Genomic DNA, 14,119 nt, shown 5'->3' with positions numbered 1-14,119 from the left:
AGTAAACTTTAATCCAACAACCTGATAAAACAATTTCTTTTTGACCAACTTAATTTTGAGATACGGTATGCTCTATTGACTTTTTCACCCCCATTCTGGTGTTCACAACTCCATACTCACTATTGAAAACAATGGCTATGGGCTGAACCACCTCCGAGGAAGGTTATGATTATAATTTTTTTCACTTGCATGAAACCAGATAAATTCAAACCTTCTATCAAGTCTTTTCTATTGTAAGATGACTCCAATACTTTACTACAGATGACACATTCTAAGGAGAATCTGAATCTTCATAAATCCACAGACATGACAATACTTTCAACTTTACTAATCTTACACATGTATCTTTAACCCTCTCATCACTGCACTTTGGTATAACCCTCAGCATCTTATCAATAGGTGAGTTGGATCTCTATACTGGGAAACAGGGCGGATAAAGGGTTTATGATTTAAATGTCATGATATATGATGCCAGGGGGCAAGATCACGATTTGTTGCCTGCCCAAGGGATGTGCTTTTGGTTGTAATGTTGAAGACGCCCTAGCTGAAGGGTAGGGTGTCAACAATATAAGATCACATGAGCACCAGCCAAAGGGAAGCTAACAAATCGTGATCTTGCCCTTGAATCATATGTCTGTAATCATATTAAACTGAACATTTATTTCTGTGTCTGAACCATTTTGTTGTACTCAGAGTTACAGTCATTAACTATTCCATTTCTTGATCGCCGAAACTGATTTCAATGATCAAATAATTTTCTAAAAACAGAGAGTGTGTAATTGTGGACAGTCTTGCGTACTTACTGTACTTTATTGTTGCACTGAAATGTTAACCAGCTGGTCAATTAAGTAAATACACAACCAGTGTAGTGACGATTTGTTATGGGCAGAAACATTGCGGAGAATGCCAAATTGCAGTAGCAGGCTACATTACCGCATACAACAGGGGCTCTATGTCCTTATCCATGTTACATAATTTTTTCTTCTATTACACATGAGTGGGTCTCAGCCAATCAGATCACTGAATGATACACGAAGTGTAACAATACTGGACACTGCATCAAAGCATAAGGTTGCAGTCGTGCCTTGAAAGTGAAAGACTGGACTTTTTTCAAACCTTCCTTCATAAAATATTCGATTTTTTAAAAACTTTGACAAGAATTATTTTTCATACTCCAAGAACTTTAAAATGAGGCTCCACAAGTGGTAGATCAGAAAAGAAATGTAAACATAGGGCCAAAGTCCCTGAAGCTACTATAGACATGGATACAAAATGAAGTATTTCCTGACTGTATGAAATTATCTCACTAAGGTCATCCTAGGGACATGTAAACCAAATATTAAAGCTGTCTGACCAGCAGTTTTGAAAAAAGAAGAGACTCAACAGTTGACCAGAGCTCTGCTGTGTTATGTACAGAATAACCTTTTGTGACACATGTATTGATGAAGAAGGTGGATATCTTTGATAGCTCATTTCAGGATGGCCTCACGAAAATGGGGAAAAAATTCCGTAAAAATACAGATTTGCATATTCATCACAATTTTAACAAATCTAAGTTGGGTTATCCCTAGGGACCTGTATACCAAATAACAAAGCTGTCTGACCAGTGGTTATGAAGAAGAAGATTTTTACGAAAAACACCTTTTTTGGTGCTAATTTGCATATTTTCAACAATATCAAAAATTAATAAGAAGAGTTTCTCAAAATCATATATTTTATCCACACAACAAATATCAAATAAGTAAGTACTGCAGTTCTCAAGATATTTTAGTGGACGGACGCCTCACAAACAGACATACATACAAGTACATACATACATACATACATACTGACAGTGCACGCCGGACAGATACCCATCCCAATAGCTTCAATGGAGTATATTAGTCTATAGTAGCTAATAAAGGAGAGTTAATTACAGTCTAATTAAAGTAAACAAGACTTGCTTAAATCAAGATTTTCATCACAAAAAACAGCATATCTGTCAGGACATAAAGAATCTTACGGTGGTTATCTTTTTATCAGTATTTTCATCCTATTAACCAAGCACATTTGAACTTTCAAATTAATTAACATTGTAAGTAAGTTCTGTTGAATAAGTTGAGACTGTACGTACTCAGAGAAAGCACACTGAAGAGACAAATATTTGAAACTTAAGAAGTTCAAGGTCATCAAAAGCATCATGTAACACTTTCATTGCACTGTTTACACAGATTGCATAATTGCTATAAATAGCACATGAGGAATCTTACAGCCAGCTTTACCATAAAAACCCTATCACTTTGACCACTCTTTTAATTGACCACTCTATTTTTTCCTCAAAAAGTAATGTTATTTTATCCTTACCGAGTCAACCATAAATGGAAATTAGAACTTTCTCTATCTCTATTTATTTGACCACCCTGTCATGACAAACTATTTTGAGCAATTTCTTTAGATAACATACAGGGCACAATAAATGACAGTTCAGAATATGTCAAAGTTGGGATTCAGGAAAGTTGCCTCTACATGTTTTAATCCTCAAAGATGGTAAGCATTTCACTATGAACTGTCAAAAAAGTTGAACTTTCTGATAATTCTACACTAAAATTATTTTGGCTTTGATGATTTCCTAATTAATTCATTATTTAAAATCATATTATTTTTTCTGGGTGAATTGATAGGGTTTATACAGTACAAGAATTACATAAATTTTGATCAAAAATGACAAAAAAATTCCTTAAAAATACAGCTTTGCATATTTCATCACAATTTGAACAAATCTAATTTGCTTTGTCCCTAGGGACCTATATACCAAATAACAAAGCTGTCTGACCAGCGGTTATGAGAAGAAGATTTTTTACCAAAAACGCCTTTTTTGGCACTAATTTGCCTATTTTCAACAATATCAAAAATTTAAAAAAACAGTTTCTCAAAATCATATTTTTCATCTACACAACAAATATCAAATCAGTAAGTACTGCGGTTCTCAAGATATTTGAGTGGACGGACGCCTCACAAACGGACATACATACATACATACATACATACATACATACAGACTGACGCCGGACTCCGGACGGATACCCATCCCAATAGCTTCTATAGACTATAGTCTATAGTAGCTAAAAATGAGAGTACTAATGTCTCTCCCCAAGGCACAGTCTACCTTAAAACATGACTGTCACCTACTGACATTAATGCAGTTTACATACCTCGATCTCCGGCTCCTTGGCATACGACAGCGTTTCATTACTCAGCCAGAAGTACCGCTTTTTGAATGTGAACGGTGTGATCACCGCAATGTCTTCGCCCCGCCGCTTGCGGAGATAGCCCTCCTTGATAGTCATGGTGTGATGGAAGACACTGCGTTGTTGAACCTCACCTGGAGGCACTGCATTTAAAAAGACAAAACAGATTGACACGGTACATGCAAAGGGAAATTCAGAGTTACATTTATACGTTGAGAAAAATTCAAATCTTTAGACAACCTTATCAAATTATTCTACCTTCTTTCAGGAAGGCGTTTTGTTCATATTTCGGGTTAATAACGAAATTTACGATACACTTAACTTCTGTTATTTGAGTCACCTTTCTGTACATTTCTATAACTTTCTAATGTCAGCGAGATTGAGAAATTGCCGGAAGCAATTTTTTGTTAAACATGTTCATTGAATCTTAATCGAAATATTAGACGCCATCCTTCCCTCAAGTACCAAAACACTTAACCTTTCAATGCATCATTCCATACATACCTGATTTTTTTTGTCAGACCTTAGTCACTAAACAATATGAACATGAATAATAAGTTACAGGCAGTGCTGATATTTCTATTCAATGAACTGAGCTACCACATGGCGCACTGCAAAACTTTGCTATATAGCAACCTACTCCTCCACGTTTTGGTGACTGTGGTGGAGAAATAGACAAGTCATATGGGTTGCAGATAGACAACATTCCATTCTTAAGAGGAAATCGACGGCAGGGCTAACGCTGTCCCGAAAGTGTAAAAATAAAGTACAGTGCACAGAGCCTGGGACAGGATCACACTCAATAGTGCTATCAAAGGAAGATGTGCACCATACATTTTGAGAATGCAATAGACAACAAGGCAATTTTACAGTGAGTGGCTTTACTGGCTGATTCAATTGGCCAACATAAGTGTGTCAGCGTGTGGTTGTGTATAGGGACAGGCAAGAGTGTTGCTATGGTGGAGACAATGGTATGAGTGGTTGCTATGACTACATGCAAGTTGGTGATGATGTGGTTTGGGGGTCTCAGAGTGAGAGAGAGAGAAGAGTGTATGTGAGTGAGATAGAGAGCATGAGAGTGAGAGAGAGAGAGAGAAAGTGTGCCCACCTTTGAGGTAATCCAAGTCGTGTTGGGCTGAGTTAACAAACATCCGTTGCATTGGGATGCAGACACGGGTTCAAAGAAATGAACAAAACATGATTTACAACATAAATGGATGGAAAAAAACCAACATGAACACATTCAGTCAAATGATAGTGAATGTGAGACTGAAGAGGAGATTGGTAATTAACAGGATATTCAGGTGAACAAAACTTGTCAAAAGAAAACTGTAATGGGAAAAATAAATCATGGTGACATTGTCATTTAGAAAAGTTAGCGAGAATACCATGCTTATACATACGTAATTATCAGTTTGACGATGATATCAATGATGTAATGATGTTTGTAAAATTAATGAGATGACAGCCATGTTTTCTGTCTGTGCATTTGCAGTTTGCTGTGTAACATATTTTCTAATGTGTTCGTTGTATTAACACATTTCTGCCTCTATGGTTCACCAAAGTTATATCTTCTGTAGCGTAAGACCTTTTCATTCTATCTAGCCATCGTCATGGAAATAATCACCAAAACTAAACACTGAAAAATTTGCAATGGCGCCGGCTGTATATACTGCCCTTACCCTAACAATCTCAGACTGTGTTAAAATTCTCGCACTCCAAATTTATGTTCTCCCTCCTTACAAATCACATATTTGTTTCTATCCTACACATTTCCTAAAATGAACCTTGCTGAGGGATAAAAAAACAGCCTGACTGCTCAGTACATCAAAATCTTTGTCACTGACTCACAGTAAATTTCTTGCCATTTTAAGATACTCTTATAGGGTTATAATTCTGCAGATACCGGTATGAGAACCCTGAGGTTATCACACATATAATTAACCCAGGGAATCATGAAAATACAAGAGGCAGTTGTGTTTTGTCTCAAACGCTGGTCCCATTTCAATGTTAACACTTGTTGATACCGGTATATCTGTGAACACTGAGCCTGTGCATGCAATGAAAGTTTACCATTGTGGACAGGACAATTCATGTTTTTCCATGACATCATCATTTTGTCTACACATACCCAATCTTAGGACACTGGATGGGCAACATGCATATTAATAAATGGTAATTAGTAGCACTACACACAAGTTTGTTAGAGCTACATGGCAGACAATATGCTAGGAATAAATTGTTAGAATTAGTAATCTACATTGACTGTTTGTTAACTGATAGACTTGAAACCTTATTACATGCATCTATGAATTCCTCAACCCATATTTCTCCACGCAATAGTTTTTGAATCCACTTGTGCCTTCATACAATGTAACCACCTTCGATAAATCCATATTTTCAACAAACATGCCCTGTCAAGCTTTCAATTCAAACACCTCCATTTAAATTTGAGATATTCCGTTTACCCTTTCATCCATTCATTGATCAACTCATCTGTCCCTCGCAAATAAATCTTACCTGAAGCCATTCTGGCGTTCATCATTTATTCATTCATCTATACCTATCAACCCATTCACACTCACTCCTCCACCCACTTATATAATATCCCTCAACCCATGCGCTACCTATAATTAACCCATCGGTTCTGTTCTCCCATTAACCCTCACCTATTCATATCCATTCACAGATAAACCAGCCATTGCATCCATCCTGTTTGGCAAAGTTTATCTGCCTTTTGACCCATCTATCAACTCAAAAAGGCACAATGAAACCTAACTCCGTCAGACTAATGTGTTCTGCACTGTCAGACTCAACCATCCCTCCATACATTGACACACACTATAACCCATGGTGTTATCATAAAAACCCACTTTTCAACCCATTCATTCATAAACCCCAATACTCACTTTTCAACCTGTCCATCACCTGACAACGCCCACTTTTCAATTAAGCCATATACCCATACACCCACTACTCACCGATCAACCTAAATATGCCTATACCCTGCGGCCTATTCAATCATAATCATAAGAGCCTGCCATTCAACCCATTCATCCATAAACCCATTCACACACCCACAATTAAATTCCGCAATTGACTCATCCCATATATCGCTCAAACTGATTACCCGACATATCCCTTAATAACCGTTCAATTAATCTGCTAATCATGTCATCCAACCGCAGTGTGAAAACATTGTTCAGAAACCGCAGCGCCATTTACCTTCTTCTTCATCAATGTCTATAAGTCTGTCCAAGAAGTCCCTAATCCTGATAGCGCTGTCCATGATAACTGGATACAAAGGCTGCATGTACTGTTCCTTTCCGAGCTGAGCTCCTAAATTACCAATACTCTGAATAGCCTGTGGGTTAAAGAAACACAAAGGCTGTAAGTCGATCGCTGACAGGTAGCTCCGGGCAACATGTCGACATTATATAATCCCAGAATTTGGAGCTGTCTACTTAAAGGATATGTGATTCCTGAAATATGATTTTGTTTAAACAGCTCTGTGCACCTTTGAGGGTTATTAAATGTTCACAGAGACAAAATCATCCAAAGCTGCTTACACTTTGCCATTTCAATCTTGTAAGCTAGCTGCACTGCAAAGTACATACTAGGTACTTCGGGGTCAGATTTTCTGACTCTAAAAATTGTTCCTTTACTCACCTAGGCTACCACTTGTTGGGGCTCATTTTAAAGCTCTTGGAGAAAGAACTTTTCACCAGCTCAGTTTTTTTGAAATCAGAAATTTCATTTTTCACTATAGTCAACGTAGTGATGGTGGCCATTTTGAACTTCATTTAATATCAGTAAATAGTTTGTTTCTCCAGTACCTAAGTTGGCACTGTGACCCCTGATTTACATTCTTGATTCAATTGGCGAAGGAGCCTTATATCATAATTTGCATAGCTTTGACATGGAATAAGATTTCTCATTCTCTGTCTGACATCGTGTGTTTTTATTGACGCTTGTCCAGCCATGTGGTATACTATCTGTTCATTCTCATGCAGATTCACAAAGTCATTTTAACCTTCTCTGGCAATAACAAAATGAATTTTCACAATCAATTCACAGTAAGTGACTGCTTCAGATATTGTCAAACATTAACAAAATGACAAAAATCATGAACAATCTTTTTTAAAAAACTATATATTATGTGTGTACAATTTAAAAGTTGAAAACTCTTTAATTTTTACCAGGTTACCAGGGACACAAGGTGCACATATATACGGTAATAAAATTAGTATTAATGTAGGACCTTCATTATTTATGAAGCATAGAAGTTACACCACCTAAATTGTTTGAAAAAATTGCTTTACTAGCATCCATTTTAAGTATCTTTTCACAATTAGAATTGTCATCACATGGTCTTGGACAGGAGTTGCTAGTTTGTCTTAAGAGCATCACAAAATTGGAGCTGAAAATAATCCACATTATTAGAATTAAAAGACAATCCATTGACCAAAGTAGCAATAAGAGTTTCAGTCTTTTCAATTCATGGGACACATTTTGACAAGCAAATGTCACACAGCGCATCTTGCTTTCAATCTACTCAACTCCCACGCATATATATTTACCTTGGCAAGTAACGTCAAAGTCCTGCTCACGTACTTGTCCGCGTGCTGTTCTCGAAGAGAGAACAGCTTTGGCGACAATATGGCAGGTGCGAAAAATCTGAGGAAGAGAAATCCGCTTATGCAGAGGTACTTGATGTCCTGGGGGTGGAGAGAACAGATGTGATTGTATTTTCAAGACAGCTTCCTGGCACCTCTACAAAAGTAAAGGCCAATATTGCAAATCCGCCCCTCACACTGCATTGGCATCGATTACACATGACATTTCATTTGTTAGCGCCGTTGTTTAATAATGCAGAGAAACGATGAAATTTCACACCAAGCTTTGAAATCTCTTGTTACGGTCCTAATATTCTTTATCTGCATAAGTTCAGTCCATTCAGTTTTGAGTCACTGAATTACTAAAAATATTGACTCTAATGTATCTTTCTGAAGGACTATTGAAATGCAGGTTTTACTACAGGAACAGGAATACTAATTGTGGAAGAATCTATGCATGACTGAGTGCCATGGGGGCTATATGAGCATGTACGTTCCCTTATGGAATTTTTCTATAGAAATTCTATTGAATTTGATAAAGAAATTTAATAAACATGACATTTCTATAGAAATTCTGTTTATCCTTTATAGAGTATAATGGAGTTTTGGCGCCTTTTTCTATAACAATTCAACAGAATTTCTATAGATTTCTCTAGCATTTCTATAGGATTTTACAGAACTTATATGAAGATTCAGTAAAAGTTAAATTTCTTTTGCCTTTCTATAGAATCTTGTAGAAATTAAATGGTCTTCTACAGAACTTCAATGAACATTCAACACACATTCTATAGTCTTCTACAGAATTTGTGTAGAACTACATTGAATGTCTACAGACTTCTATAGAAATTTGTCTACCCTTTAGAAGTTCAATCTCTTAGAAAGTATGAGAATCGATGCTTGTGTAGATAGGACTCACCTCATGTTCACTGTCAGGAAACCTGTCCTCAACTCTCTTCCTGAGCTGTTTGAAAGCCAGTCTCATGATGGGAGGGCACCGATCCACAGACATCAGAATACAGTTAATGATGGACACAAGGTACGCTGTCAGTGTGGCTGTACTTTGTTCCAGCATCTGATTGGGGCTCAGGGCTTTGACGCTCAATCTCCTGTGCACGCAGAACAAATCAACATTTTTTGTAATCATGGCAAAAATAAACCCAAATTCAATAACAATCCCGCTTCTTATTATTGCCATTAACCCTTTGAGTGCCAAAGTCAACTTTTGCCACCTTTATGAAATGTACCTCCGAGTAAAATTTTTCAAATTTTTGCCAAAATTTTGATGAAAACCTGTAGGCAATGAAATATGATATCCGTTAGGTCCAAAATAATAAAAAAATTTACAGAAAAATTCGTAAAAATTGTTAAAATGTTGCACTAAAATTTTGCCGGGAAAATTACTGCACTCCGGGTTAAAGTCCGAATACCTGTACCTTTTAGCATTATTTTTATGATTTTACTTTCAAACAAAAATAAGTTTGTGAGAATGTACTAAGTTAGGTGTGTGTATACACTCATTATTAACTACCCCCTGACACTGTAAAAGCAATTTTGAACAAGATAAAGAGATTACACTGTGGTTAAATGTTTGGACCCAAACATTAAAATCGCAGCACCATGAGGAAAAGCAAAAACTGTGGATACTGTGCATATCTTCACTGAAATCTTCACATAAACTGCACAGAGTAGTCCAATGTAATGCATAGGGTGATTGTTTTCAACTCTGACATTGTATGTTCTGTTTCCTTTGTAATATTACCAATTTTTGAAAACGGTGGGAAATCAAAATGACCGTTAGAATTTGAATTGTTAAATGTTAGGAATGGTTTCGGAATGCAGTAAAAGCCTACATCCCTTCAGAGGGTAGAATTCAGAGAAAACCAAGAGAGAATAGGAAGATATTTTGAGGCCAACAAATTTCAAGAGTTACAGCTAGTGGGGCTTTAAGGCAAACTATCCAATGCTTAGAATAATCAAGGATTGACTTACAGTTAATTTAGAGTTAGATCGAATCAAGACAATCAACAAAGTTGGCAAATAGTCCAACATAGTCAGAGAACATGTTAGCAGACCAAACTGAGTGCCAAAATTGTTAGTTGTCAGCAGTAAAGTGTCTATTGCTTCAGATGGTACACTTATGCAAATAACCACGTTTTATGCTATGGGAATTATGAGGCCACGTGGAACTGAATATTGCAAATTTTTACTATAACCACAGATTAAATCTGGTCCATTTGCCCATATGTACATAAGCTAGGGAGAAAACACAAGCTTTTCATGCGGTTAAAGAAGTCACATAGTGATTGGCTAGTAAAAACCTGCCAAGAGTATATTCCAAACATAAACGTTGAGAGCAAGTGTCGAAACATGTGTATGTTAAGAGTCTGCTACACTTTCAGGAAACAAGGCATGGTGTATATTAGCAATTTGTGAGTGCATAAGGACACATGGATTGGGACAGTTTACAATTGAGCAGTTGGAAAAATGTCATCTTTGTAGCAGGCAATGAAAGTGAAGGATGTATCCCTGGAGACAAGGCAGGGAATGAGGTCTGCACAAAAGATACAGCTGGTCTATAATCAATGGAAACTGTGTTTTGAAATGCATGTTCCTTGCTGTTCAGGGAAAGTAAAGTCACGATTCTGAGCTCTCTGGGACAAACTCAATTTAGACAAAAGTGGTTTTTTGATTAATATGCCAGTTTTCTACATTTTTCACCGATTTGACTGTTGTGGGAGATTATAGCAAAAATGAAAGTTTTTATCACTGGTTAAATAAAACCCTAAGAGCAATCAAAATGCTTGTACCAAATAACAAGGCACAGAGAAATGAATTTTGCAGCTGAAGGAATGATTGGATGCAATGACATAAATAGTGAAATATGCTGGGGTCAAAGGTCAAAGCCTGGTGATATGCTGCCCATATAATTGGATGTCCCCAAATTGGTTAGATTATCATTCTGTGCATTGGAAAGAAGTTGGCTGATGAAACTCTTGCAAGTTGTAGTATTATGTGTCACACAATTTGACACCATAGACTTGTAAAGAAATGCTAAAATAGCCTCCACAATTGCAGCCTGATATGTAGGCCCCACTTGCTGTTCTGTTTTCAGTTAGTGATCATCTGTCTGGTTGATCAATTTCCAAATTCAATTTGAAACCATTACTGTACTTGTAGCTGCGTGTAACTCTGTTGCCGAGTACGAAATGCCTGCATTTTTATAATTTGGTGGCAGTGGTGGGATTGGAACCATACCAAATAGTAGAAGCAGCCTTTGCACATTTAGAATACATGAATATATTATATACATATTGACACAGTTGCAGGCAGAAAGAAAAATTAAGATACCTGAAATGCCACCTACCTCCTGAGATGATCAAATTTATCCGGATCCAATTCAAGCAATTTCCGTTCATTGAATATCTTATCAATGACTGGTCCCAGCGTTTCATGTAAATAGGGCATTCCTATAACCTTCATGAACTGATCCACAGACTTTGTTGCCAAAGTGTTTCCCCGAAACAATGTATTGGTATCTTCTAAATGAAAATTAAATTTGAAGAACAAACATTGTGTCAGACTATTGTCATGTATTACATGACAATAGTATTGATAATGTATTACATGCATTTGAAGGAACTGTAAGTCTCAAAATATTGACAAGCATGCTTTCGATGAAGGTGTAAGTTTAGCACATTTCTTTTTCGAGTGACATATTCATTTCAACTGACTGTGTTGAGTATTAAACTTGCTGCTTGGCATTGGATAATTCTGTCAATGGAACAAACTGGTCACAATTACACTTGTCTTGGGAAATCTGTAGTTCCAAAGTGTATCTCCCGGAACTTAAAATATGTTGTTAAAAGCTACACAAAATGTTAAAGATTAGTGAAAAATTACTGTAAAAAGGATTGAAATTATGTCACTATTGGGTTGACACTCATAGCACTGTTTAGCAATGGTCATTATTTTGTCACCGGTGAAGATGGAAAAGTATGACATATTGAAACAGACCTATGGAAAACACCTTTGAAATATCTTTTGGAAACGTGTCCATCACCCATTTTATCAACGCACCGATTCAAATCATTTTTAATCATTACAGCTGACAGCTGAATTTACGAACAGACCATACGTCTATTGTCATAAAGTGAAAATCCCTAATATCATTGAGACTCTCTCTCTCTCTCTCTCTCTCTCTCTCTCTCTCTCTCTCTCTCTCTCTCTCTCTCTCTCTCTCTCTCTCAATGATTTCACTATCAACTCACTTCTGAATGACTGACCAACGACTCCAAACGACCTTCACATGTATTCCCTAACCAATCTATTATCAAAATTGATCCATCATCTTATCCATATAATACCTCGAGTCAATTAAGGGCAAACTCCATTAGTCAAGTATCTCCTTGAAAAGCATTAACCAACCCAAATTTGTTTTTGGTCAGTACTGTCTTTTTCCCACTTAATCCGGATAATCCAGCAAAAGAGGAGTAGGTCCCTTTGCTCATGAATTGATATGTTGCTCTTAGGCTTTGGAAAGCCACAGCACAGCTCCCATAAAAGCCAACCGATACAAAACGCTACAAAAGATTATATGTTTGAATGACTGGTATTATTCTCAAAGCAACAATACATCCAATCTTTCTGACAAGTCTCAGCTGCAGTATAAGCTACTTACTCACAAATCTCAGTGAAAGATTGTATGTTTGTACTGCTAATTTTTCTCCTTTTATTGTCAGACGTCAATACACTTGACTTGGACTGTCGTAAATAGCCAAATCGTAAATGTCACGAAGAGTTACCCGTTGAAGTGAAGGAGATCAGACATTTTCCCGTTTGGGAGATAATTAGATGAGATTCTTCTCGTACTATGCAGACTTAACGTTATCTTTCTACATGGCTTGGCAAAACGTAAAAAGACAGGACAATAATCTCTAATGTGATTGCATGCTCTCTGTGGAGAAGACGACATGGAATTGGGCTGGTGTTGTCCACATGAGATAGGAAATGGTATGTCTCATGGATTTATGGCTTTAGTGAAGATTTTTCTTGTTTTTTTTTTGATGACCACTTACAATAATATTGAAAGTGACCAATCCGATTTTAAACTTTTTTTTTAACAAGTTGCTGGCCCAGCACTGCCTTATGGAAGTCAAATCTGCTTATCTGCCATGGACTGTGTTAGTCAGTTAATTTTTATGCTGTACTAGTACATTGGTCATTGAGTAGGTCTGTGGTACCACACAAGACATTGCAGAATCATTCCCAGTATAATAAAAATAGACCACAATCTATATTCACAAAAACTGATACAATTGAGCACTTTTTTTTGCAACATTTATAGCTCTTGAGTTCACACATGCTATTGTTGTGCTGATGTCTGTTTGTGTCTGTCAGTCTATCTCTTGGTGCGATATCTCAAGAAAGCCTAATCAGACCAGAAACAAATTTGGTACAGATTCTGGTTGGATATTGCAAGAACTGATTAGTTTTGGGTGGGTGTGGCTTGCATAATTAACATTAATTTGCATACTACTCTGTTTAGAAATCAGATACTTTAAGAATGACAGTATCATATCTCATGAATCTTGGAACAGATGTTAATCATGGAAACATATGACATATGTCAAGGTCAAATACAAGTTTCATCACCACTCCACTGCTCATTTACATATTCAATGAACTTTTCTCATTATGAATATATATATGGAATTACTTGACCAAAGTTGACGAAACTTAATTGATAGGTACATTGAAGATATAATATGAAAGTCATTTATCATTTTTGTTTTAGCTAATTGCTTATTTGCATATTTAACAAACTTTTCTTATCAGAGATATATATCTTGATTGGCTTGACCAAAGTTGACGAAGCTTGGTTTGTACATTGAGGATACAAGAATATGACATAAATGAATGTCATTTAGCATTTGTACAAATGCTAAATTAATGTTTTGTTTATCGAACTAACTTTCCTAATTCAGTACATTTAACTGGAAAGACCCGATAACAGTTGATGAAAGTTATTGGGTGAGGACGGAGGATGGTGAGTTCGAGACTCAAGCATGGTGTTGTGCCCTTGAGCAAGGAACTTTACTGCTCATTGCTCCATTGGGTAGTGGGTTATGGGTACTCATCCTGTAATTGGGCGTTCGCCTGTTGGATGATGGATTGAATAAGTAAATAAAATAAAAGTGCACATACACTTTAAAACTATCGCAAGCTGTGCACTAATTACTTCCTAATCTTTTTTTTCTATGTCGTCTGTTAATTATA

The 14,119-nt window shown here is 36.6% G+C and overlaps 1 protein-coding gene across 4 annotated transcripts in view; it reads right to left on the bottom strand.

Moving 5' to 3' along the window:
* Positions 1-14,119, bottom strand: part of LOC139145004 (rasGAP-activating-like protein 1) — a 105,215-nt gene that overhangs the window by 16,100 nt on the left and 74,996 nt on the right. The window contains exons 10-15 of one of the 4 annotated variants that reach the window (XM_070715890.1): positions 11,208-11,382; positions 8,760-8,949; positions 7,808-7,945; positions 6,453-6,591; positions 4,336-4,362; positions 3,192-3,370 (exon numbers count right to left, since the gene is read on the bottom strand). In XM_070715890.1, the coding sequence (XP_070571991.1) occupies positions 3,192-3,370; positions 4,336-4,362; positions 6,453-6,591; positions 7,808-7,945; positions 8,760-8,949; positions 11,208-11,382 (848 nt within the window). The remainder of the gene's footprint in view (positions 1-3,191; positions 3,371-4,335; positions 4,363-6,452; positions 6,592-7,807; positions 7,946-8,759; positions 8,950-11,207; positions 11,383-14,119) is intronic. The other 3 variants (XM_070715891.1, XM_070715892.1, XM_070715893.1) reach the window with 3 other exon arrangements.

The sequence above is a fragment of the Ptychodera flava genome, chromosome 12, assembly GCF_041260155.1.
Source record: "Ptychodera flava strain L36383 chromosome 12, AS_Pfla_20210202, whole genome shotgun sequence".
Taxonomy (NCBI): domain Eukaryota; kingdom Metazoa; phylum Hemichordata; class Enteropneusta; family Ptychoderidae; genus Ptychodera; species Ptychodera flava.
The sequence above is the reverse complement of the archived record's forward strand: the minus strand, read 5'-3'. Positions and strand labels throughout refer to the sequence as shown.